Source organism: Solenopsis invicta, chromosome 5 (assembly GCF_016802725.1).
Source record: "Solenopsis invicta isolate M01_SB chromosome 5, UNIL_Sinv_3.0, whole genome shotgun sequence".
NCBI classification, from domain to species: Eukaryota; Metazoa; Arthropoda; class Insecta; order Hymenoptera; family Formicidae; genus Solenopsis; species Solenopsis invicta.
The window spans coordinates 26550278-26575114 of NC_052668.1; the positions used below are offsets into that span (position 1 = coordinate 26550278).

The following is a 24837-nucleotide window of genomic DNA, read 5'->3' on the forward strand; positions in this document are numbered from 1 at the left end:
CTACATTTATAAATGGCACGCAATCTAATGTTGCACTAGTAGAACGTTCTTCGTTTTGCACGAAGCATCAAGGAAAATTCACAACGTGCGAGATTCTCGCAGTTTATAGACAAGATTTAATATTTTTTCTATAAAATATTCTGTATCGTAAGGATCTATAATATGTAATCAGCAGCCATACTCTCGTTTGCAAAATAATAAGAGTCGATTAGCAAGATAATAAAAATCGAAAATGGAGAACGTCCATGTGCAAGTGAAAGACAACTCGCCGTCGATAGAAGCGAAAACGGAGGAAGGGATCCATGTACAAGTGAAAAACAACTCGCCGTCGATAGAACGTATCTTACGTCCAATATCGTACACCGCCTGGCTCTTGGGCGTCGGTATTGCACGTCCACGAAAATGTCCCGCAGCTATAACGATTGTTATACGTATAATTCACATAGCTGTGTGTTCTTATATCATGATACGCGACACTCAATATTACTTCGCTCATATTCATATGGACATGATGGAGTACATATATTATTGTCTAAACAGAATGATATATTACATATCAACCTTTTATTATATTTATCACGGAATCAGGCAGTACAACAAGTGGCCAGAACTAATGGATAGATTAGAAAAACTCGATCAGAAGATTAGGAAAGAAATATCCATGAATGACCAATCTATAAAAATTATTGAAGCACAGTTTTCACGACGTTAATTTTCTGTCCTTTGTGGCCGATTATTAGGATGTATTACTACATTACCATATCACATAAAGTACATGAACGTTTTATTATAGGAACGCTGTATTACTACATATTAGCGCAGTCGTTGATCAACAGCTTCGTCTTTGTCGTTGTCGTCTATGTGTTATATTGCAGATTTCAAATAATAAATAAATTGATCGGTCAGTTGGAAAAGTTATCCAATGTGCAATGGATCGCGTTCAAGATTAGACGCATCAGAGAATTGCATGCGGGTGAGTTCTTTCGAATATTATATAATCTGATAATGTAGATTTATATAGTTCGAAATATAATTTAATACTGTTTATGAAAAAATTGCGATGATATTATAAGTCAAATTGTAAATTTTGTTGTGCAGATATTTGTGACCTCGCTAGCATGGTAAACGATATTCACGGTCTTCATCTCCTTTTCTGTTCGGCAACTTGCTTCACCATGGCTATAGTTTCACTACTCCATTTTTTCAAATACGCGTGGAGTTTTTACTTGGTAGATGTGATACAACATTTCTTATGCATTGTATATTCCATGCAATTCTGGCTGATTTGTTGGATTTGTACACTCGCGTGCCAAGAATCCAGTAGGACTGGCAGAATCATGCACAAAGTTATATTGAATTGCCAACCTATGAATCTTGATAATCAGGAGGCAGGTAATCAATCGAGTCCAGATTTGCGATCTGCACTAGAAGATTGGAACAGCAAGAAGAATTCTAATTGTAGCAGCACTCACAATGTCATGGAAAATTTTTTGCGCAAAAATCTGGACCGAAAGTGTGTCAGAAAAGAGGTCAATGATTTTTCCACTCAACTGCAGCAAAATCGAGTAGTATTTACTGCCTACGATTTCTTCAAAATAAACAATGCTTCTTTCGGTTATGTGAGTATACAATATATAGTTACCTTATTACAATATTTATAGGAGAGTAGCTCTTTTCAATTTACAATGTAAATAATAATTATCAAAATAATTAACTAAAATAAACTTTTTTTTAGTTCGTCGGGGTGATCGTCACTTATCTAATATTCTTCTTTCAATTCAACACCATCTATTAAAAATTAAAAAAGAATTCTAAAAATGTATTTGAAGCGTTTGAAAATGTGTTAAAATCCAACGTCACATTTTTTTTTTCTTTACAGTATCAATTGTAAACACTTTTTTCTAAAAATTTTTATACTGTTATATTGTATAATATTATTATTTCATTGTAACCCGTGTTCTTATATCTTGCTTGTAAAAATAAATTAAGAGACTAATACTATGTAAAAAATGTAAGACAAATGTTCCATTATCATACAGACAGCATTATTGTAAAAGCGAGGTGGTGATACATGACGCGCAACTAATTGTCGCTGAATTAGGTTCGTATAGCGGCTCGTTTTCGATATAATATAACTCACTAATATACATTGATTTAATTAGCAATTAAAACTTTACAGAAGCATCAATCCGCGGAAAGGATTGTACAAATGGAAACACGTGTCTCGTGCTATCAATCTCATAGATGTTACACAGCGCAGTCAATTATATCAATCGCGATCACAATGTAACAGACGTAACAGAAAGAATTTCTAGTAGCATGAATAAAAATATTCTTGATACATTTAATCTAGTTGTAACTTTAAGCAGTGTAAAAATAACGCAACATTAAGACGAAGACTACAATTCCTTTTTTCCACCATCGAATTAAATAAGATTGATTTATTTGTCTTGGGACATGAGTAACATATATAAATTTTAATGTATATATTCTTACATTTAAAATAAAAATTTGCTGGATGTTATAACGTACGATGATCAATTGTTACGCAGTTCGGGACACTATCAATACAGGACCATGCGGATAAACATTCTCGTAAGAAAGATTCATACCGCGTTCAAATACGTATCGTATTCGTTGTTTATGAAACTTGTGCTTTGATTTGGTTTGATCTGATTTACGCTTTTCGTTGTATCTCCGTATTAATAAAGTTTCTCTTGTAAGCATCGAGGGAGAGTTTCTTTTTAACGAGTGCGCGAGTACCGCAAGTGAATTCTAGTTCTGTGAAGGTAACAATAGGTTATCGTACAGAGAAAAAAAATTAGAATCAAATTAACAATTCATTGTTTCATATATGAGCAAGAATATAAAATTTTCCTGGTAGAATTTATAATCTTAAACAGACATAATTTGCTTACACAAAGAAAAGAATTTTCTTTATGTAAGCAAAATTATGTCTGTTTAAGATTATAAATTCTTTCAAGATTTTATATTCTTGCTTAGGGTAAAGTCGCTATATACGCCGCAGCTATCGAAAATTTAATTTATTAAGTATTATTTACTATGTTTAAGGAAAATAAATTAGGCTAATAAAAACTTCATACTGTTTACTATTATAAAAAAAATTTTAAGTATGAAATATTTCTTTTCTTATACTTGAAAAAAAAACTTAAAAAAACCTTTGCATTTTTGTCATATAAAAAAAGTGGCGGGATTTACGACTACTCATGTGTAAGATACACGGCGCATCGAAATTTACAAATAATATTTTCAGATATGATATAAAATAACATAATGACTTACAAAATGTGTTTATAAAGTTTATTAGGGAATAAGAACAGTAAATATGTATTCAAAGTAATAATAATGCAATATTAAAGAAATTAATATGCACAGACATCAACAAAGTGCGCATTGTGTTCTCAACATAGTGCTCAACATAGAGTAAGTACTGCTTTCCAATCACGCAGTGTCTGTATTACGGCAAATCCCGTTCGCTGAAAAGGCCATATATCCTAAACAAATGGAATATACAAGATATCAAACTAAATAAAGAATACAAGAGCTATGCACTTGAATCTTGCTTGTATTTTATCCTTTACTATCGTTCTACATTTGCATATCATGAAATAATCATTGTGCCTTTTATATTTTCTACAGTAATTATTTTACGTAGACGGTAATACACGATCGCGCTACTTCTATGTGAAAAAATTAATTTAATTTACGATATTTTCGTTAATATTAACAATAAAGAACTGTAATTACAATACAATACTAATATAACATAAAGGCACATAACAAAATAGTTCTGAGCAAACTATCTTTTATTTCTTCTATTTTTTCTGACTGCTGCGGCGTACATCCCCCCGCGGCGTAAATACCGACTTTATATTCTTGCTTATATATAAAACAATGAATTGTTGATTTAATAATAATTTTTTTCTGTGTAATGATAAAACATATATAATTAAAGCATATTATTTGTATAAATCTATATAAAATTATAGTTCTTTTACTGATTTTCACACATAGCATCTCATAACTTTTTTGTTTTTCGTTTAACTAAGAATACAATTAGAAAATGTTAATATGATACAATAATTAAACAAAATATGAAAAAAATTTGTATTCTTTAAATTTAAATTATTATTCCAAATTATTAATGTAATTATAAATTTAATAAACATTCTTTCAAATTATGAAAAAAAAAAAATTAATATAAAATATACACTAAATTAATGAGCTGAATTAATAGTAAAAATAATATTCCTGTATAATTCATAATAAGTAACTAATGTAAAATAAATATGTAACTATTATAAAAAGTATTATTTTTACAATAAAGCTAAATTGTTCTATATTTTAAATTAATATTTAGAAATGTTTTCTACACTGGCCATCAGTTTTTAATTTTGGACTCAACAAAAAGTTGGAAAAATTTAAAGAAATATTTATTTAAATAAATTGAATAAAGTAATAATATATAAGTAAAGAGTTAGTAAATTATTAAATTTTTTAATATAAACACATTTTATAGTAAATAAGTCAGCAGTCAAGTGTATGCCTATTCTTTGAGCAGTTACGCCTCAACTTAATTTTATTTAAAAGAATTTTGCAATCGATAATAATGTTCTTAATCAAATAAAATCATTTTTAATTACAAAAAATCTGATAATTACATTAGTAATCATAAAAACTATTGCATAATTATATGAAATCATTTGTAATCAGTTAAAATCATATAAAATTATATGAAACCATGTAATCTATGGGACAACATTTTAACTAGTAATTACCCCCTCCATGTAACTTTATATGTTAATAAGTAATTAAGAATGTCACATGTTAATAAACTCATATGTAATATTGTATCACTTTATCCATTCTTCTAGCACTTTTTGTGAAAAAGTAGATAAAATAATTAATCTATGTTGAATACATAGATACTCGGTACGATCTAAATGAAACATTTCCTAAAACTATTCACTGAATGTACTCGCGTAAATATTTGAAACTTTTCTATATTTTAAATTAATGTTTAAAAATGTTTTCTGTTTTGAATTGATCAAATCTTAATTTTGGAATCAGTAAGAGATCAGAAAAAATCTTTAGTAGGACACATAGAATATGTACAGTTAACTTTGTATTATTTTTATATTAGTCTCTCCTATTGCGTCCTATTTATTCAACAAAATTCGAATTTTTTTCAGCCAAGGATATTTTTGATTTCGTAAATATGTATATAAGACAATTTTTATATTTAAAAAACATTACATTCAAATAAATTAATTTTAACACTGTTCATAGAGTAATATTTAAATATTAACTACTTGCAAAAAAATTATAATTTGTATTGATTTTTTTCTCACTAAATTTATTTTCTGTTAGTGTATTACGCTGCTGTTTTACAACATTTTATTTCGATTATATTTAGACATCTAACAGCGCCAATTTTTTGTAATTTAAAAATTTTTTATTTTAATAAAACATTCTCATTTCTGTTTTCTCTTTAATTTTTTGAGATTAAATGTTACATATTTCATTGAAACTTTTTTAAATTAAGTACATCCACTTAGATTAGAACAGAAAAATGTTTCAATAAAAATACACAGACAGTATCACTTGAATTTTATTTAAAAAGGAATTAAAGATACCGCTGTTTGGGTTTTACTTAAAAAATAAATATACTATCACTTGCATTTTATTCGTTAAAAGTAGTACAGTAATTATTTCAAACAGCAATATAATCTCTTTATAATTGGCGCAATTTAAAGATTTCATACATTTTTTGGAAAAAAATACATTTAGGTTGGATTAAATTTAAGATATTTATTTTTAAGTAAATACAGCAGTTATTTCAAAGAGCAATATATTCTTTTTATAATTAATTAAACTGCGATTAAAATTGATTAAGCATTGAGATAAATTTTACTTTAATAAATTAAATGCATTTAATTTGTTAGGATCGTGCTAAACTTATAAATAGCACGCAATACAACATTATATAAGTAGAACGTTCTCCGTTGTGCACGACATATTAGGAAAAATTCACGACGTGCGAGCATCTTAGAGCGCGCTTGTTTTGCTTCCACACAAGATTTACTATTTTTTCTATAAACTATTCTGTATCACAAGGATCATGTAATCAGCAGCCATAGTCTCGAAAATAATAGGAGTCGATCAGCAAGATAATAAAAAGCGGAAATGGAGGAGGAGCAAGTACATGTGCAAGTGAAAGACAACTCGTCGTCGATAGAGCACATCTTACGTCCAATAACGTACATCTCGTGGCTCCTGGGTGTCGGTGTAGCACATCCGCGAAAGTGTCCCAAAACTATAACGATAATCATACGCATAATTCAAGTGGCTGTGTGTTCCTCTATCTTAATGTACGACGCAAAACTTTTCTATTTTTGGATATATCATTCTGTTCATAATGACGTATTCATCTACATGGATATTCTAAACTGGACGGTGTGTTACATATCGATTTATTATTATATTTATTACGGAATCAGACAGTACAGCAAGTGGCCGGAACTGATGGATAGATTGAAAAGACTCGATCAGGAGATCAGAAAAGAAATATCCATGAATGATCAGTTCATAAAAATTATTGAAGCGCTAGCAATTTTCACGACGTTCACTTTCTGGCCTTTGTGGCCGATTATTCATGCTCTGTATTTATACTTAACAGGTTTCGTAAACATTATTAAAATAAATGATTTACTGTTTTTTTACATATTAGCGCAGTCTTTGATCAACAGCTTCGTCTTCGACATTGTCGTCTATGTGTTATATCGCAGATTTCAAATATTAAATAAATTGACTAGCCAGTTGGATAAGTTATCTGATGTGCAACACATCGTGTTCAAGATTAGACGCATCAGAGAATTGCATGCCGGTGAGATCTTACAAATATTATATAATGTAGATTTATACAGCTCGAAATATAATTTAATATGATCTATGAAAAAATTACGATGATATTATAGTCAAATTGTAAATTCTGTTGTGCAGATGTTTGTGATCTTGCCAGCATGGTAAACGATATTCACGGTCTTCATCTCCTCTTATGCTCGGCGAGTTGCTTCATGATGGCTGTGACTACACTATTCACTCTTTTAATGAACATATGGAAGTCGATATATCCTTTTTTTTACACTGCATATGCTATGCAATTCTACCTGATTTGTTGGATTTGCACTTTCGCGTGTCGAGAATCCAATAAGACCGGAACAATTATACACAAAATTATATTGATTTGGAAGTCTGTAAATCTTGATCACGAGGCGAGTAATCTATCGAGTTTAGAAGTGCAATGTTTACTGGAAGATTCGAACGGCGAGCAAAATTCTAATTGTAACAGCAGTTACAATCCGCACGTCATAGAAAATTCTTTGAGCAGAAATCTGGACCGAGAATGTGTCATAAGAGAACTCAATGATTTTTCGACTCAACTGCAGCAGAATCATATAGCATTTACGGCCTACGATTTCTTCAAAATAAATAATGCTTCGTTCGCTTGTGTGAGTATAATTTAGATTTACTTCATTACAATATTCGTAGAAAAGTAGCTTTTTTCGAATTGCAATGTAAAGAATAGTTATCAAAAAAATTAAATAAAGTAAACTTTTTTTTCAGTTCATCGGGGTGATCTTCTTTTATCTAATGATCTTTGTTTAATTAGCCAATAACTGTAAATTTAAAAAAAATACTGAAAATGTATTTGAAGCGTTTGGAAATGTATTGAAATTTAACGTCATGTTTTTTGCATTACAGTAACAATTTTAAGCATTTCTTCTTTTTCTAAAACTGTCTTTACTTTTATATTTTATAATAAAATTGTCTTACTGTGTCTCGTGTTTTTATGTCTAGCTTGTAAAACTAAATTAAGAGACTAATGTTATATAAAACATGTAATACAAATGTTCTACTATTAAACAGTATGTAATGTTTCAAAAATCGAGGTGACACGCAACTAGTTGCCACTGAAGTAGATTTGCGTATGGCTTATTCCCGATACAATATAACTTACTAATATACACTGGTTTAATTAGCAATTAAAATTTTACAAAAGCATCAATCCGCGAAAAGGATTGTACATATGGATATACGTAGCTCGCACTTTCAATCTCGTAGATGTTACACAGCGCAGTTGATTATATCAATCGCGAACACGATGTAACGAATTTAACTGTCTAATAACAAAAGTAAAAATATTCTTGATATACTTAATGTAGTTGCAAGTATATGCAGTATAAGAATAAAGCATGTTTAAGATAAAGTCTACAATTTCTTTTCTCCTTTATCGAATTAAATAAGATTAATTTTTTGTATTGACAAGAGTAACATATGCAAATTTTAATGTATATTTTCTTACATTTAGAATAAAAATTTGCTTAAAATTGTAATATATGTATCGTACGATGATTAATCGTTACGCAATTTGAGACACTACCGATCTATACGGAACCGTTTGGACAAGTTCTCTCGTAAGAAAGACTCGCAACGCGATTGTTCATTGTTTATGGAATTTATATTTTGATTTAACCTGGTTTACGCGTTGCATCTTTGTAATAATAAAGTTCCTTCAGTAAGCAACGAGAGTTCCTTCTTTACGAGTACGCGATTGCCGCGAGTAAATTCTAGTCCCGCGAGCGCAACAATATGTTATCGTATAGATGAAACACATATATAATTAAAAATACTATTTATATACACCGCATATATAAAGTATAGTTTTCTTATTGATTTCCACAAATGCGTTGTAGCATTTTATACTTTTCTGTTATTCGTTAAATAAGAATACAACTGGAAAACGTTAATGATATAATAATTAAATGAAATATGACAATAAATTTTATTGTTTAATTTTAAATCATTATTCTAAATAATTAATGTTAAATAAATGTTCAATAAACGCTTTTTCAAATTATTAAAAAAAATTAATTATTATAAAATAAATACCTAATTAATGCTGAATTAATGATAAAAATAAATATTCCTTAAAAACATTTCAAATAAGATTAGTGTAAAATAAATATGTAATTAATATAAAAAAATGTTATTTTTACAATAAAACTATGTTATTCCATATCTTAAATTTAATATTTATTAATGTTTCCTACATTGGCCATCAGTTTTTAATTTTGGACTCAACAAAAAATTAGAAAAACTTACAAAACTTAAATAGGCCATATAAGGTACAGCTACTTTATATTAAAATTATTTCAAACTGACCATCTACTAAAATAACAAAATAAAAGTTTAAGTTAGAGTTTTGTGAATGACATCTTATGACAGATGGTTCGAACGACTAATCGCGTGTTACTTTTATGATGTTTCAAGGTAAAAATTATACAAATAGTTAGTTTAAACCTTTTTGAAATGTTTTTGCAAAGATTCAAGTCTAACTATCATGTAGCTTTTTCGTATATAAATATAGATATATAAAAAAAACTGATAAAAGTATGTTTATGAATTAAAGAGGATTTTTGACGAATTAAAGAAGTATGATAGAAAATTTGACAACACTATTTAAAAAATGATTTAAAAATTGTTATAAAGATATTAATTAAAAACTAAGCAGTTGGTCCTAGGTATAGGTAAGCATTGAAACGTTGCGAGTTATCTAATTGTACAGTCGCGTCCTACATTTTTAATACTATATATTTTAATGTTATATTAAGAATATAGAATTATATATAAAATCCTAACAATTATTAAAAACAAGTCATTAATTTAATTTTACGCAGTAAAAACTAATAATAATAATAATATCACAAAATCAAAATATATGCTAAAATTTCAACATTTGTTATCAATTGTTCCCCAATAAAACACTCTTGTGTCAATTTTTTCATTATCTAGTTATAATTAACTTATAATTAAAATTTACCTGATGTTTTACCCAATGGATTTTATCCATGATGATACCATAGGTAAAGCTTATTGGCTAAAACTTAAGTTTAGCCATAAGTTAACTAATAATGAAAAATAGTTAACTAAATAATGAAAAACCGGGCCTTAGCTGAGACTTGTATCAATCACATCTCCTTAAAACTTATTGAATTTGAAACTAAGACATATTTAAAATTATTAATCACTTTTTCTATGTACAATATATTAATAGGTAAAAGGTATAAAATAATATAAATATTTAAGTTATAGCAATATAAAATTCTAATACTTTTATATAATACATTTATCTACTTACGAAAAAAAAATTTTACTTTTGTAATATTTTTAATTTGACCACTACCTTTTATTGTTTATATTTGCACGTTCTAAGCTTGACTAACTACTTTATTAATTAAGTATTAAAATGCGATTAAAATCAATTAAGCATTACAATAAATTTTACTTTAATAAATTAAATGCATTTAATTTCTTAATGTAGTGCAAAACTTATAAAAGGCACGCAATCAACATTGCACAAGTAGAACGTTCATTGTTGTGTACGAAGCATTATGGAAAATTCACGACGTGCGCATTTCTCAAAGTGTTTTGCTTCCAGACAAGATTTACTATTTTTCCTATAAAATATTGTGTATCGCAAGAATCTGTAATATGTAATCAGCAGCTATACTCTCGTTTGCAAAATAACAGCAGTCAACTAGTAAGATAATAAGAGGCAAAAATGGAAGAGAAGGTACATGTGCAAGTGAGAGACAACTCGCAGTCGATAGAGCATATCTTACGTCCAATATCGTGTACCGCCTGGCTCCTGGGCGTCGGTATTGCACATCCGCGAAAGTGTCCCAAAGCTATAATGATAATCATACGTATAATTCCTATGGCTGTGTGTTCCTATGTCACGATACGCGACACAAAATTTTTCTTCACTAAACATTCTGACTATTGGCAGATCGACACAAGAAGATACTTAGATTTTCTAAACAGAACGCTGTGTTACATATCAGCCTTTTATTATATTTATCACGGAATCAGGCAGTACAACAAGTGGCCGGAACTGATGGATAGATTGAAAAAACTTGATCAGAACATCAGGAAAGAAATATCCATGAATGACCGGTCTATAAAAATTATCGAAGCGTTAGCACTTCTCATGACGTTCACTTTCTGTCCTTTGATGCCAATTATTCGAGTTCTGTACGATTACTTTATCTTATCATATCAAGTACACGAAATTTTTGCAAGAGAAATGCTGTTTTACTACATATTAGCGCAGTCGTTGATCAACAGCTTCGTTTTCGATGTTGTCGTCTATGTGTTATATTGTAGATTTCAAACAGTAAATAAATTGATTGGCCAGTTGGATGAATTTTCCGATGTGCAATGTGTAACGTTCAAGATTAGACGCATCAGAGAATTGCATGCCGGTGAGTTTTTGCGAATATTATCTGTTATTCTATATAATTCGACGATGTAGATTTCTATGGCTCGAAATATAATTTAAGACGATCTATGAAAAAATTACGATGATATTATAAGTCAAATTGTAAATTCTGTTGTACAGATATTTGTGACCTCGCTAATATGGTAAACGATATTCATGGTCTTCATCTTCTCCTCTGCTCGGTGAACTGCTTCATCATGGCTGTGGCTACTTCACTATTCCTTCATGACGTTTCCACGGGCAGAGCCTTCGTGGAACCAATGATACGAAATTTCTTTCACATTGCATATGCCATGCAATTCTGCCTGATTTGTTGGATTTGCACACTCGCGTGTCAAGAATCCAATAAGACCGGGAGACTCATACACAAAATTATATTGAATTGCAAACTTGTGAATTTAGATATGCACGAGGCGAGTAATCAATCGAGTCTAGAAATGCGATCTGCACTGGAAGACCTGAACAGCGAGCAAAATTCTAATAGTAGCAGCAGTCACAATTTGAATTACGTTGTCATGGAAAATTTTTTGCACAAACACTTAAACCGAGATTGTTTCAGAAACGAGGTCAATGATTTTTCAACTCAATTACAGCAGAATCGAGTAGCATTTACGGCCTGTGATTTTTTCGAAATAAACAATACTTCGTTCTGTTATGTGAGTATATAATTTGCTTCATTATATTTTCCGTAGAAAAGATGCTTCTTTCAAATTGCAACGTAGATAATAGTTATCGAAACAATTAAATAAAGTAAACGTGTTTTTCAGTTCGTCGGGGTGATCTTCACTTATCTAATGTTTTTCCTTCAACGTTGTCAATATTAACTAAAATAAACAAAAAAATACTAAAAATTTGAAGCGTTCGGAAATGTGTTGAAATCCAACGTCATGCTTTTTTTGCATTATAGTACCAATTGTAAACATTTTTTCTGTTTCTAAAAATTTCCATACTTTTATATTGTATAATAATATTGTCATACTGTGTCCCGTGTTCTTATGTCTAGCTTGTAAAACTAAGTTAAGAAACTAATACTATGTAAAACATGTAATACAAATGTTCCATTATCATTTAAACAGTTCATATCGTTTCAAAAATTGAGATGCAATGCAACTAATTGCCACTGAATTAGGTTTGCGTAGTGCCTCGTTCACGATATAATATAATTTACTGATATACGTTGATTTCATTAGCAATTAAAATTTTACGAAGGTATCAATCTGCGGAAAGGATTACACATGGATATACGTGTCCCGCTTTCAATCTCGTAGGTGTTACACAGCGCAGTCGATTATGTCAATCGCGATCACGATGTAACAGATGTAACCCTCCTAGAAAAAATTTCTAATAACAAGAGTAAAAATATTTTTAATGCATTTAATCTAATTGCAACTTTGTGCAGTATAAAAGTAACGCAATGTTAAGATGAAGTCTACAATTTCCTTTCTCTTCCATCGAATTAAATAAAATTGATTTATTTGCCTAGACAAGAGTAACATATATAAATTTTAAAGTACATTTTCTTACATTTAGAATAAAAATTTACTCAATGTTATAATATATATCATACGATGATTAATACGCTATAAAGTTTGAGACACTACCGATCCATACGGAACCGTGCAGACAAGCGTTCTCTCGTAAGAAAGATTCGCAATGCGTTGTTCGTTGTTTAAGGGACTTGTGTTTTGATTTGGTTTAATCTAATTTATCGCATTCCGTTGTATCTCCGTAATAATGAAGTTCCTTTAATAAGCAACGAGAGAGTTTGTTCTTTACGAGAGTGCGAGTGCCGCGAGTGAATTCTAATCTCGCGAACGCAACAATATGTTATCGTACAGTTGAAACGCATGTATAATTAAAAACTATTATTTATATACACGTATATCAAGAATAGTTTTTTTTTTACTGAATTCCACAAATGCGTTACAACATGTAATAATTTTCTGTTATTCGAGAATACAATAAGAATTCAACTAAAAAATGGTAATATGATATAATAATTAAATAAAATATAAAAAGAAATTTTTAATCATTACTCCATTTAATTAACGTAAAATAAATGTTAAATAAACATTTTTACAAATTATTAAAAAAATAATTAATATAAAATAAATACCTAATTAATATTAAATTAATGATAAAAATAAATATTCCTTAAAAACATTTCAAATGAGATTAGTGTAAGATAAATATGTAATTAAGATAAAAAAGTATTATTTTTACAATGAAAATATGTCGTTCCATACTTTAAATTTAATATTTATTAATGTTTCTTACACTAGCCATCAGTTTTTAATTTTGGACTCAACAAAAACTTAAAATAACTTACAAAGCTTAAATAAGCCATATAGAGTACAGCTACTTTATATTAAAATTATTTCAAACTGATTGACCGTCTACTTTTCTAACAAAATAAAAGTTTAAGTAGAGCTTTGTGCGTGACATCTTATGAATGATGGTTCGAACAACTAATCACTTTATTTTACTTTTTTATGTATCGAGATAAAAATTATACGAATAGTTAGTGTAAACTTTTCTGTAAGTTTTGCAAAGATTCAAGTCTAATCACCATGTAGTTTTTTTCGTATGTAGATATAGATTTGTAAAAAACTGATAAAAATATGCTTATGAATTAAAGAAGACTTTTGACGAATTAAAGAAACATAATGGAAAATTGGACAACGCTAATAAAAAAAAAAAAATGATTTAGAAAATTGTTATAAAAATATTAATGGAAAATTAAGCTGTAACGTTCCAGGTGTAGGTAAGCATTAAAACGTTGCGGATGAGCTGTCTAATTGTACAGTCGCGTCCTACATTTTTAATAGCAAATTAAGAATATGGATAAATACGTGTAAAATCTTAATAATTATTAAAAGCAAATCATTAATTTAATTTTACGCAGTAAAAACTAATAATGATATCATGAAATTGGAATATATGTTAAAATTTCAACAATTGTCATCAATTGTTCCTCAATAAAATAAGTCATTTTTTTGCTAAGATCCGTATCAATCATATCTCCTTAAAACTTATTGAATTTGGAACCAAGACATGTACAAACTTTTTAATTACTTTTTCGTTAAATTAAATTATACGTAAAGTATACGTTATTATGAAATATTATACAAGTATGCGTGCTTGGAATGTTGTCATCATACCTATTGCAAATCATTGAAAAAAATATTAAGTTGCAAACTACGTGTGCATGTTGAGCAGTGCTTTATCTTATCTCTTTTATTATTAAACTTTGCAAACAAAGACTGCATGATGCAATAAGAAAAGTAAAAGAAAGATATTACGATTAAAATATCTAGAACCTTGGCAGTTGTACACAGATAAACTTTGTGCACAATAAACATTCCGATTGTATAAAAAATTAATAAAAAATATTAAAAGTTGTCTCTCGTACAAAAACGGTAAATTTATAAAAATGATACTGGCGTAACAACGCAAAATATTTCCATTGAACTCATGTCAGAAATGCGCAAAGTTATGTTTGGCTTGTCACGGTTGTTTGCGGTAACAAATAACAGTTGGGCACTAGTTTAATTGACTTCATTTGTGATAATAATAGACGGCCAATGGGACGACGCGGGACACAGAAACTTTTTCATTGTCATTTAAATAGTCCACTTATGTAGCAGGTACCGCGTGTATTGACATAAGTGTAGTAAATGCCGGTAACAATAACAACGTCATAGTACTGCCGATTGTTACCATTGAGGTGTAAATTGCACGATGGCGCTTATCAATTATTTCTACACGCGCGAATAGGCGCCTGCTTGTAACCTGTCCGATCAAACGACAATTCAAAGCTGTATGAAGAAGATTAAAATGTCAACCTTATTGCGGAAAGTACGTACCTGAGGTGCAAGATAAATTTCAAGCGCAAAATTCTAAATAGAATGACGCAATGAGCATGAATAAGCTTGCGCTTTAACGAAAAATAAAGCAGGCAACGCTTATTCACGTAATACATAGGAGAAAATGTGAGAAATTAATACCAAAACTCTTAATTTCTTGAATTTTTCATTAATTTCAAAATTTTCCGTATAATGTTATTTAATTTTAAAAAAAATTATTATCACGTATGTAATTAATTAGAACCGATAAATCAATTTTTAATAAATACCAGAACGCAACCATGAAAATCTATTATAAATGTGTTAAAAAAACTTATACTTCATTAAATCGCGCATCAACTTAATAATAATTAAAAAATTAATATTTAAAAAAAGTGCAACGCATACGAATTATTCGCAATCTAATAAAAGAGAAAACGGTTATTGGTACTCACTCATATTGTGGTTATCCTTTTTCTGCCGATCTTTAGCGAGAGCATGAATCTCCGCCTCGGTGAGCAAGAGAGGTTCCGGTTTAATTTGAAGCTCCGGTATATTTGTGAGACTTCCGGCTTGACCGTCCTTTAGTCCGTCGCCCAAGGAACCAGCCTCGAACGACAGGATGTCGTCCAGGAGGTCCTCCGCCTGCAATCACAAAAAACGAAACTGTCATTTGGATAACATTTACCTCTGCAGATAAAAAAGGATTATTAAATTTTTATAAATAAATATTAATAAAAAATATATATCGAACAGCAAACATCATGTATTGCAAATCACTACACTGAAAGCAAAAATTCCTAAATTGTAATGAATATTTATACAAATAGTAATTTATTCTAACGAACTATTTACTTATGGTATACTGAAAAAAGTTTAATTACAACCAAATGTATAATATCAATTAAATATAACCAAAAATAATTTTATTTTTCTAAATATTTAATAAGTGTTATCAAATCTGGTATAAGTTACTAAATATTCAGAAAAGTATAATTATTTTTGGTTACATTAACCAAATATTTAATTAATACTATTTCACTATACATTCGGTAGTTATTACCATTCTTTTTTTCAGTGTACATAAATAATTACTCTGTAAGAAAAAAATCCTTAAATTAAATTAATGGTTCTTATACTAAATGAATATATATTTACATTTAATAAATATTTTATTAGTATTATTAAAATAGGTATTTAAAAAATTTAGTAATTTTTCCCTCACAATCAGTGTAAGATACCGTCGTATAAAACTGATACGAGAAAGAGAGAGAAAGAAAGAGGGAGAAAAAGAAATATCAAGAATTACATTAAAAAACGGAATTCTCTATTGATAGAAAAACGATGGAGCAGTCCTCGAGAGACCAATATGATTTATTATCGTTCCGTATCCCACGGATCTCGTCGACTATCGGTGAATGAAGAAAACTACATTATGCAATCTATGCGAAACGACGCGCTTTTACGAGAAAGCATTCGGTGATAAAGCGAACTCGTCGTCACCCCCGTGCGACAACATTACCAGGCCTCACTCGGTGGTTAATGCAATTTTTCCCCGGGACGGGGAAATCTTACGATCGACGCAAATGATCGTTCTTTAGGACAGGGCAGGGAGGCGAGACGCCGAGGGAGGGTGGAGGAATTCAAAAGGGAGCGACGGAAGCCGGAGGACGAAAGGTGTGCGCGTCGTTAATAATTCTCGGGAGCGCGATCGACGTCGTTCGCTAAATCACCCTTTCACGCCTTAAAGACTCGTTGTCTTCGGCGCGTAAAGCTCTCTCCGCGCGATATATCGACCGTAATGTTATTCACGGGCTTCTCGATAAAATGATTCACGCGTCAACGTGTCCGCGCCGCCCCGCCGCGTCGCGAAATCGAACTCTCCCTCTCTTTCTCTCTTGTCCCTTTCTTCCCTCGCGCCGGACGTTTATTCACCACCGCTGCTACCTTCCACGTCCGTTCCATTCCGCACGCAGTAAACATTCTGCCACGAAAACGCCGATAAGCGATTGTTCGGCGCGCAAAGTGATACGGATTTATGCGCCGAATATCGTTCGGCCGGTCGATAAAACGAAACACGATGTGCCTCGATATGACGATGACTCCCGGCCGGGATTCAGCGGAAACGGCGGCAGGTATATTTTTTCACGCGATTATCAGCGAGACGTATCTCGTTGTAAATTAAAGATTGCGCAAAAGTGGTGATCCGCGCGATAAGAACGATGCGCTCGAGGCGCATCGCGAGAGAAAGAACGAGATGCGCTGAATGAATGTATTATACGCCGCCTTCATTCACAAGGAGATTAAAATTCAATTTACTGATGATCATTGATAATTCGCAGCTTTGTTCCTAGGTAGCCAAGTAAATTACGAGCAAACGATCTTTTATCTCCTTTAATTATTCTCTGAATATATTGAAAGTATATTCAGATGTGCTAGTTTTCGAAGTGCAATATTGGCATATTCTTGCATCGGCACTGAAAAAGAAGACTGATAATAACTACCAAACGTATAACGAAATAGTATCGATTAAATATTTGGTAAATGTATCCAGAAACAATTACACTTTTCTGAATATTTAGTAACTTATATCAGATTTGACAAAGCTTACTAAATAATTAAAAAAATAAAATTATTTTTGGTTGTATTGCCAAATATTTATGATACTATTTCACCATACATTTGGTAGTTACAACCAGACCTTGTTTTCAGTGGATAAAGATTTGTAGAAAGGAATGAATCAATAAACGAGAAAAAATTACAATAAAATATTAGGACACTGCAAGAGTTTCCAGTCGCACACGATTCTAGCAGATCGAGGTACGGTACCGCTCTGGAGAATATCGCTGCCAAAATCATAAAGGAATTAATAAGGGATTGACGTCGCAGCTTCGCAAGATGCAAGCCTCGAAGCGGGACTCGCTTCGCCGATCTGCGTCAGTGCATTGCGACTGCTGATGCAGCGTGTACGTGTGTGACGTTACGTAAACATTACGTAAACAATAATAGGCGAGCTCTGTACCGGCCTGCGGAACAACGTTCCGACGCTGACTGTTGCCGCCAACCAACGGGAGATGAATCGAGTTACCTCTCGGTCCGACGGACGCGCTTTGACGCGAAGCGAGCGGACCGACAAAAGCCATGCGCCATGGCTGCAAGCGAGAAACACGTTAATTGTATAATGGCCTTACCGACGAGTGTACAGGGTATCACGAAAGTCGCGCATCCGCCACGGCAGACGCTACGATTTAAATTAAAACGATTGTTTCGATGTCGAGGCACGTTAGTTCGAAAATGATTGAAAATTTAAGTCAGATGAGAGAGAGAGAGAGAGAGAGAGAGAGAGAGAGAGAGAGACGCGAGCATTTCATTCACTAAAAAAGAAGTCTGGTTATCACTACCAAATGTATAGTGAAATAGTATTAATTAAATATTTTGTCAATATAACAAAAAATAATTTTATTGTTCTAAATATTTAATAAGCATTGTCAAATCTGGTATAAGTTACTAAATATTCAGAAAAATATAATTATTTTTAGTTACATTGATCAAATATTTAATTGATACTATTTCACTATACATTTGATAGTTATTACAGGTCTTTTTTTCAATGCACTTTTCTTTCTAGACTTTTATTAGACAAACCGCGTTCGTCGTGAATTTTCATCGCGTTTATAAATATAAAAAAGATATTAATTGCAAGTCTTTTATAGATACTTTGACATTCCTAGATTCTTGTATGGTTGCTTATTTAAAAAAAAATTATACATAAATTTTGCAACTAATTATAGTCGACCGATTTAGAAAAATACAATTTTCATGTAAATATTCAAAACTTTGAAACAAATGTAACTTAAGAAAAAATACTTTCATATCTTAAAGTTGATATTCCAAATTACAAAAAAAAAAAATAATTCAAGTGTCGGCTGTCTAAAAAGTCAATCAGTAACTTGAAAATGACGTTTTTTAATATGCATAAAATAAAGATATATTACATTTACGTTTTCAATAGTGCATTTTATTGATGATATTGCATTGCAAAAACTTACAAGTTGATTAAAAAAAATGTTAAAAAAAAATAAAAATAAATGAAAAAAATTCTTTCTTAAATCTAAATTAAAATTCTAATATTTTATAACAGTGAAATCTTTGCAATATAACTGAAAATTAGAAATTAAAAAACGAGGAAAAAATAAAAACTTTTGAAGAAAAAGTAATCTCTACACAAGTTGAATCATTTGTGTCTCAGGTTGAATTTTCGAAGCGTCTTGGTTAAAAAACGTAAAGAAGGATAAAGACCGTTGTTTTTTTTCTAGTTTTCTTAAAATTTCAAAGAAAAGAAATGTGTAAGATCAAAGGTGTGTAAGCACTTGTTACTAAGAAAAATTCCAATTATTAAAACTTCAATTTGAAACTTGGCTCTTAGAATTTTAAAGATGTTTTATACTGAAAATCAAGCAACGTTGTAAAAAAAGCAGAATTAATCTTAAGAAAAATGGGGATAGCCTAAAAAAAGCTTCGCTGCCAATTTTGAAACGCTAAAAAAAATAGTACTCTTGGGAGAATAACAACGCGAAAGAGGCAATTTCGACGCACGACGGTGAGAATGAATGATGTGAGCGCGAAGAAGGTGAGAAGCAAGTAGATGGATGACAGAGACAGCATCGATCGTCGTTGTGGTCAATGAAACTGATGCGCGTCGAAAGGGAGGCGTGATCGGTGAAGGGACTATAATGTATAGCGTATGCGATACGCGATCAAAGTAAATTGCTCCTGCAATACGAGCGCAGAGATGACGCACGCATAAATGTGCATTTGACTCTGTAACGCATCTTCGCTATAAAATCCGATATAAATACACGCATAAGTTAATTCGAAATTATTACCTTATTAAATAATAGAAATAATTAAATAACAAAAAGAGATTATTTTTAGTAAAAATAATTTTATTATGCATGTCCCTAAAATAATTTTCCGAGACTTTAGCAAAAGTGAAGCACGGTATTACAGATGCACAGAGATAGAAATGTTTCTAACAAATTTTCTTAAATCTAAAAAAATTTATGCATTAGAATAGTTTAATTAAACTAATGTTAAAGTAAATATATTTTTGAAATAATTAAATTTCTGCTCTACTTAAACGATTTATTATTTCAGAATTGTGTATTACTTTATTCAAATTATATTATAACTTTGTTGCATTAAACAAGCTCCTTAATTCAGTAGTAAAACTTGTATTATTTCACTTATAATTTATATATATATATTCATGCTGTAAAATTAAAAAATTTTCTTTTGACTGCTAAAATTCGATGTATTAGGGAATTATAAGTCATTAGTATACATTGTTGCGGGTTGGGATGGAATAATCGAAACTTGCACCGCGCTACTTTATATCCTTATATGTGTTGAACCTTGCTTACGACTTATTAGCGGTCCCGCAACTGCGCATAAATGAGGATTTTACAAGGAGATTACAAAAGGCTATCAAATGTCAAAACAAAAAATGATAAATAATTAGAATATAGTGGACAAACTAACAAATTGTATTTAGTAATTAACTTTATTTACAACGTTTCGACTTTAGATCCTCGTTAAGAGAGTCGGTTAAAACATTTATTATGGAAACACGATCATCCGTTAAAAAAATTGTTATTTCATCAAATTATACATATTGTTTCAAACAATCGTGTTTTCTCTGTCAAACAATTAATGCAATAAAACAAAAAAATTTATATTTAACAAAATAATATTTTATTTAAATATGTATATTAATATTATAAATAAATGTAAGCCAAACAAATAGAAATATGGAATGTAGAAACGTTTTCCTCTATATATGTACAAATAATACTTAAGTAAGCTTTAATATCAATTTGATAATTATCTTTCAATTTATCACCAATTTAAAGTTCTGTTTGGATTTTATACATGTTTTCAATGCACTTAGAGAAACAAAATGTGCCGCTTGATCGTTTCGTAGAATTATAACTCGTATAATCCTAATCACAAATCACGTTTGACGCAACAAAATGCAGTGGGAAATTCGACGTTGCGTACAATGTATATTGGCCAGCCGATATTAACCGCGCGGCGATAAAGAGTCGGACAAACCCACAGCGAACGGCCTTTTATTTCGGCGTTTCTATGTCGATTTCGTGAATTATGCCGCATTGCGCGCACGCAATTCCCATAAAAGCAATTGGCAGGGACGCCCGTCGCTCGTTAAGCATGGAAAAAAAAAAGAACGAACGCGCTACACCTCGTTAAATGTCATCAGTCGTTAATGGACACCCGTTTCGCCGCTCTCGTTATGCACGCCGTACGTATCGCTGTGTGTATATGCAGCGTAAACGAATCGTCTTTAAAGAGCCGCGTTACGGTCGAGACAGCCTTGGCCGTAGGACGCGTGCGAATGGCACGATTCTCGATCATGCACGCGCGACGAATGTCGTGCGGAGGATCGTTAATTAGGAACGTTATGAAGTCCAGTCAAATCTAAGACACTCTTTTGCGTCGTATACCCGCTAAAAAGCCACATTCGGTCGTAAACGTTCAATATCATCTGCAACCTCGGTAAGATCTTTCAATGCTCATTTATTTATTATTTTCAAATCAGTTAATCGCAAATCGTTCAGAATATTATGTTAAAAACTGCTAAACACGTTTGATAAGGAAATATCGTCCGGGTTCGCAATAAATTATTCCCTCGCGATAAATTATTGGACGCGTCCCGGTACTTTCCCTCAATTATACGATTCCCCGTCATCCTTTCCGCGAAGGAAAAATCGTCGATATTGGTCGGTTAAATAGTAGCGTTCGAACTAAGATTATCAACGAATCGTCCAGCAACGAGCGAAGCGAATTGCAGCGACAGGAAGCAATTGCGTCTGCGATTGCGTAACGAAAGAGGATTATAATTGCGTACAATTAAGTACCGCAAGCATGCGAGATAATGTTAGAACGGCTTTAATTAATTCCGGTCGCATAAGATGTCCGATCGTATGCATAGCGAGAAATCGCGACAAGATGCAGTCCCTGCTCCGTTAACCGTTTCGTAATCTATGTATCTGCGATTCCGTGACTTTGCGGAAAAGAGTTCAACACGTGTAAAAATGCGCCTGTGATATTTTCAAATTAACATAAGCATGAATAATGTTGTACGAGCGTAAGAGAATCTTAATACATTTATGTAACAAAAAATACAATTTTTTTTTTAAAAACTTATACAAGATGATTATTAATGAACGTCTCCAGTTTTTACCATAGGAGCATGATTTACCGACGTATTTCTAACGTATTTCTAACGTATTATATTAGAAATTATACAAATGCGTGCTCCTATGGTAAAAAGTGGGGACATTCATTAATAATCACCCTGTATATTAAATTAAATCAATAATTAATTATTAAATAAATAAGATTATTGAAGAAACAACAATTGAACTATACGCGTGCAATTTATGGCGGACGAACGAGTGGAGAAACGAAAAAGCCTCGTTCTTCTTTGCCTCTTATTTTTTTTTTTTTTTTTTTTAAATGTGTATCTTCCCATCTATGTAAATAAGAATAGTTATTTTACACGCGTGTGTATGTCACATATACGTGTAACGGCGATGCTATGCAAATTCGTACACGCGGCTCGTGCGGTATACGGGAAGCATTCTTCATGGCCCACCTCGGAAAACGAGTTCACGGTTTGTCAAGGCGCTCGCATTCAATACAATCTCGCATTAACGACTTCGCCGGAAAAATTCCGTATCAATATGAACGCGGCACAATACCGAAGCGTGATGTAGAGAATTAATCTCGCACCATATTAGCGCGACGCCTGCTGCATTAATGACACGTCCGGTGAGCGAAACGGAAAACTCGTCCTTTTTTTTCTTTCGTGCTCACAATGACAATTTGCAGGGGGAAGTTACGTATACGAGGTGGAAGTCACATTAACGCGATCAAGATTTTATGGTGCATTTCCTCGCCAATCTAAAGCCCGTAGGAAAAAACTCGCTTGTGACTCGCTAACTTCCGGCGTTATTTTGGAACTTCAGAGAGGAGGTACGTACGTCGATATCGAAATGCATAACACGTTGCGTCGAATGTGGCCACTTCCGAGTGAGACGGACCTTCACGATTCGTGCAACAACGCCGTGCAATCGCATTACGTACGCATTAATTTTACACCGGCGTGCATCTCGTTGCTCGCGAAGCAGGAGTTGTTTGCGCCGCGAAAGACGTAACGATTTTCACCGCATTCTTGGCAACGCGCTGACAACGAACGCGGCGGCTACGTACGTGTAATTAAACAATTTTCACGCCGCGCGCCGACCGCTACGCCGCGCCGCGACATAGTAACGCGCTCATTAGTATCGCTTACACACGTCATGTACGTGACGTAGCGTCATTATCGTGAAACGCAGAGTCTCTTTCACGCCTACTTCTTGACACGCGGATTAACGATCGGTTGACCGTCCGGTAAATCGTCGTTTTCTATCAGAGAGTCAAATTCGGAAAAGAATATCGAACAAATATCTCTGCAACAAGATCCGCGAGAATAATATAAATATGTAGAATGACGATGATTGATAATGTAAATTGTATGTGATACACATGAAATGATATAATTAATATAAAGCTGAAAGATGGTTTAATACCCATTTTTAAAGTACAAAAATTTAATAAAAATTTTACACATTCTACCTTCTCGCACGTTCGGAGATTTATAAAAAAAAAATACGGAGTTGATTCCCTGAAGCAATGAAAAATTTCTAGTTTTTAGTTTGTGACGAATTTACGCGTGATTTTATGGAAAACACGTGGCTAAAATAGATAGAAAAAAAAATAAAATAAATTAGATCAAAATTCGAAAAAATGTAGTAGTTAGATATAGAGGAAATATTTGATTAAACAATTTTGATCAAGTATTTAATGATTCAAAAGGGTGTTAAGAATGTACACACAGGAAAATCATTATATACCAAATTTTTAATTATTTTCTTCTTTGCTTTCTTTTTTTCAATATTCGGACATAAACGATTAAAATTTTTTGTCATTGATTAGAGAAAAAAGAAACAAACCTGAGAAATTATTAAAATATAAAAATTGAAGGTTTCTCAGGTCGCTATTCATAGCCGTAAATAATTTTCAACCTTTGATCGAAAGATAAAAATGTATGAATGAATGAAAAAAATGAATGAATAAATGAATAAATAAATCTGTACTTTTAATTGCGTTTTTAATTAAAGATTGGACATTGCTCATGTCTATAAATAATCACTTTTAGATCTTATTATATAACCGAAACATCTTAATTATTTCGAAAAGTTTTACTATCTACGTATTGTTCGCATCAAGAAAATCGAAAGAATCGCGACGTGAGGCCGATACATAAAAGTTTCTCGACGTTTCCTGTACTCGATCGTACGCGCCTGAGCGCCTGGCAATGAGTTCTGAATGTTCTCATGATAACGGCATTGTTCGTCGCGATAAAGTGAGGGAACACGACGGAGATTTGCGCACGCGGAAGTACACGTAACCCAATACGTTTGGAAAATTGAATATTTATCGCATACACCCTCCCCCTTCCCCCTTCCCCCTCCCCTCCCGCCGCGTGTTCCGGCACGCGTG

General features: G+C 31.8%; 4 protein-coding genes across 4 annotated transcripts in view; 3 read left to right on the forward strand and 1 right to left on the reverse strand.

The window, feature by feature from the left end:
• LOC105203278 (transcription factor EC) overlaps positions 1 to 24837 on the reverse strand; it is a 136593-nt gene that overhangs the window by 59702 nt on the left and 52054 nt on the right. Inside the window, 1 exon segment of the mRNA XM_026139239.2 lies at positions 15666 to 15855. Within this exon segment, the coding sequence (XP_025995024.2) occupies positions 15666 to 15855 (190 nt within the window).
• Positions 45 to 2544, forward strand: LOC113004820. The gene is made up of 3 exons (XM_026139244.2): positions 45 to 973; positions 1099 to 1619; positions 1736 to 2544. The coding sequence occupies exons 1-3, from the start codon at positions 742 to 744 to the stop codon at positions 1793 to 1795; spliced, it is 813 nt and encodes a 270-aa protein (XP_025995029.2). The 5' UTR covers positions 45 to 741; the 3' UTR covers positions 1796 to 2544.
• On the forward strand, positions 6061 to 7814 carry LOC113004819. The gene is made up of 3 exons (XM_026139243.2): positions 6061 to 6907; positions 7024 to 7532; positions 7648 to 7814. Exons 1-3 carry the CDS (start codon positions 6208 to 6210, stop codon positions 7687 to 7689), a joined length of 1251 nt encoding a protein of 416 aa, XP_025995028.2. The 5' UTR covers positions 6061 to 6207; the 3' UTR covers positions 7690 to 7814.
• LOC113004818 lies at positions 10453 to 12135 on the forward strand. The gene is made up of 2 exons (XM_039449805.1): positions 10453 to 11348; positions 11486 to 12135. The coding sequence occupies exons 1-2, from the start codon at positions 10646 to 10648 to the stop codon at positions 12031 to 12033; spliced, it is 1251 nt and encodes a 416-aa protein (XP_039305739.1). The 5' UTR covers positions 10453 to 10645; the 3' UTR covers positions 12034 to 12135.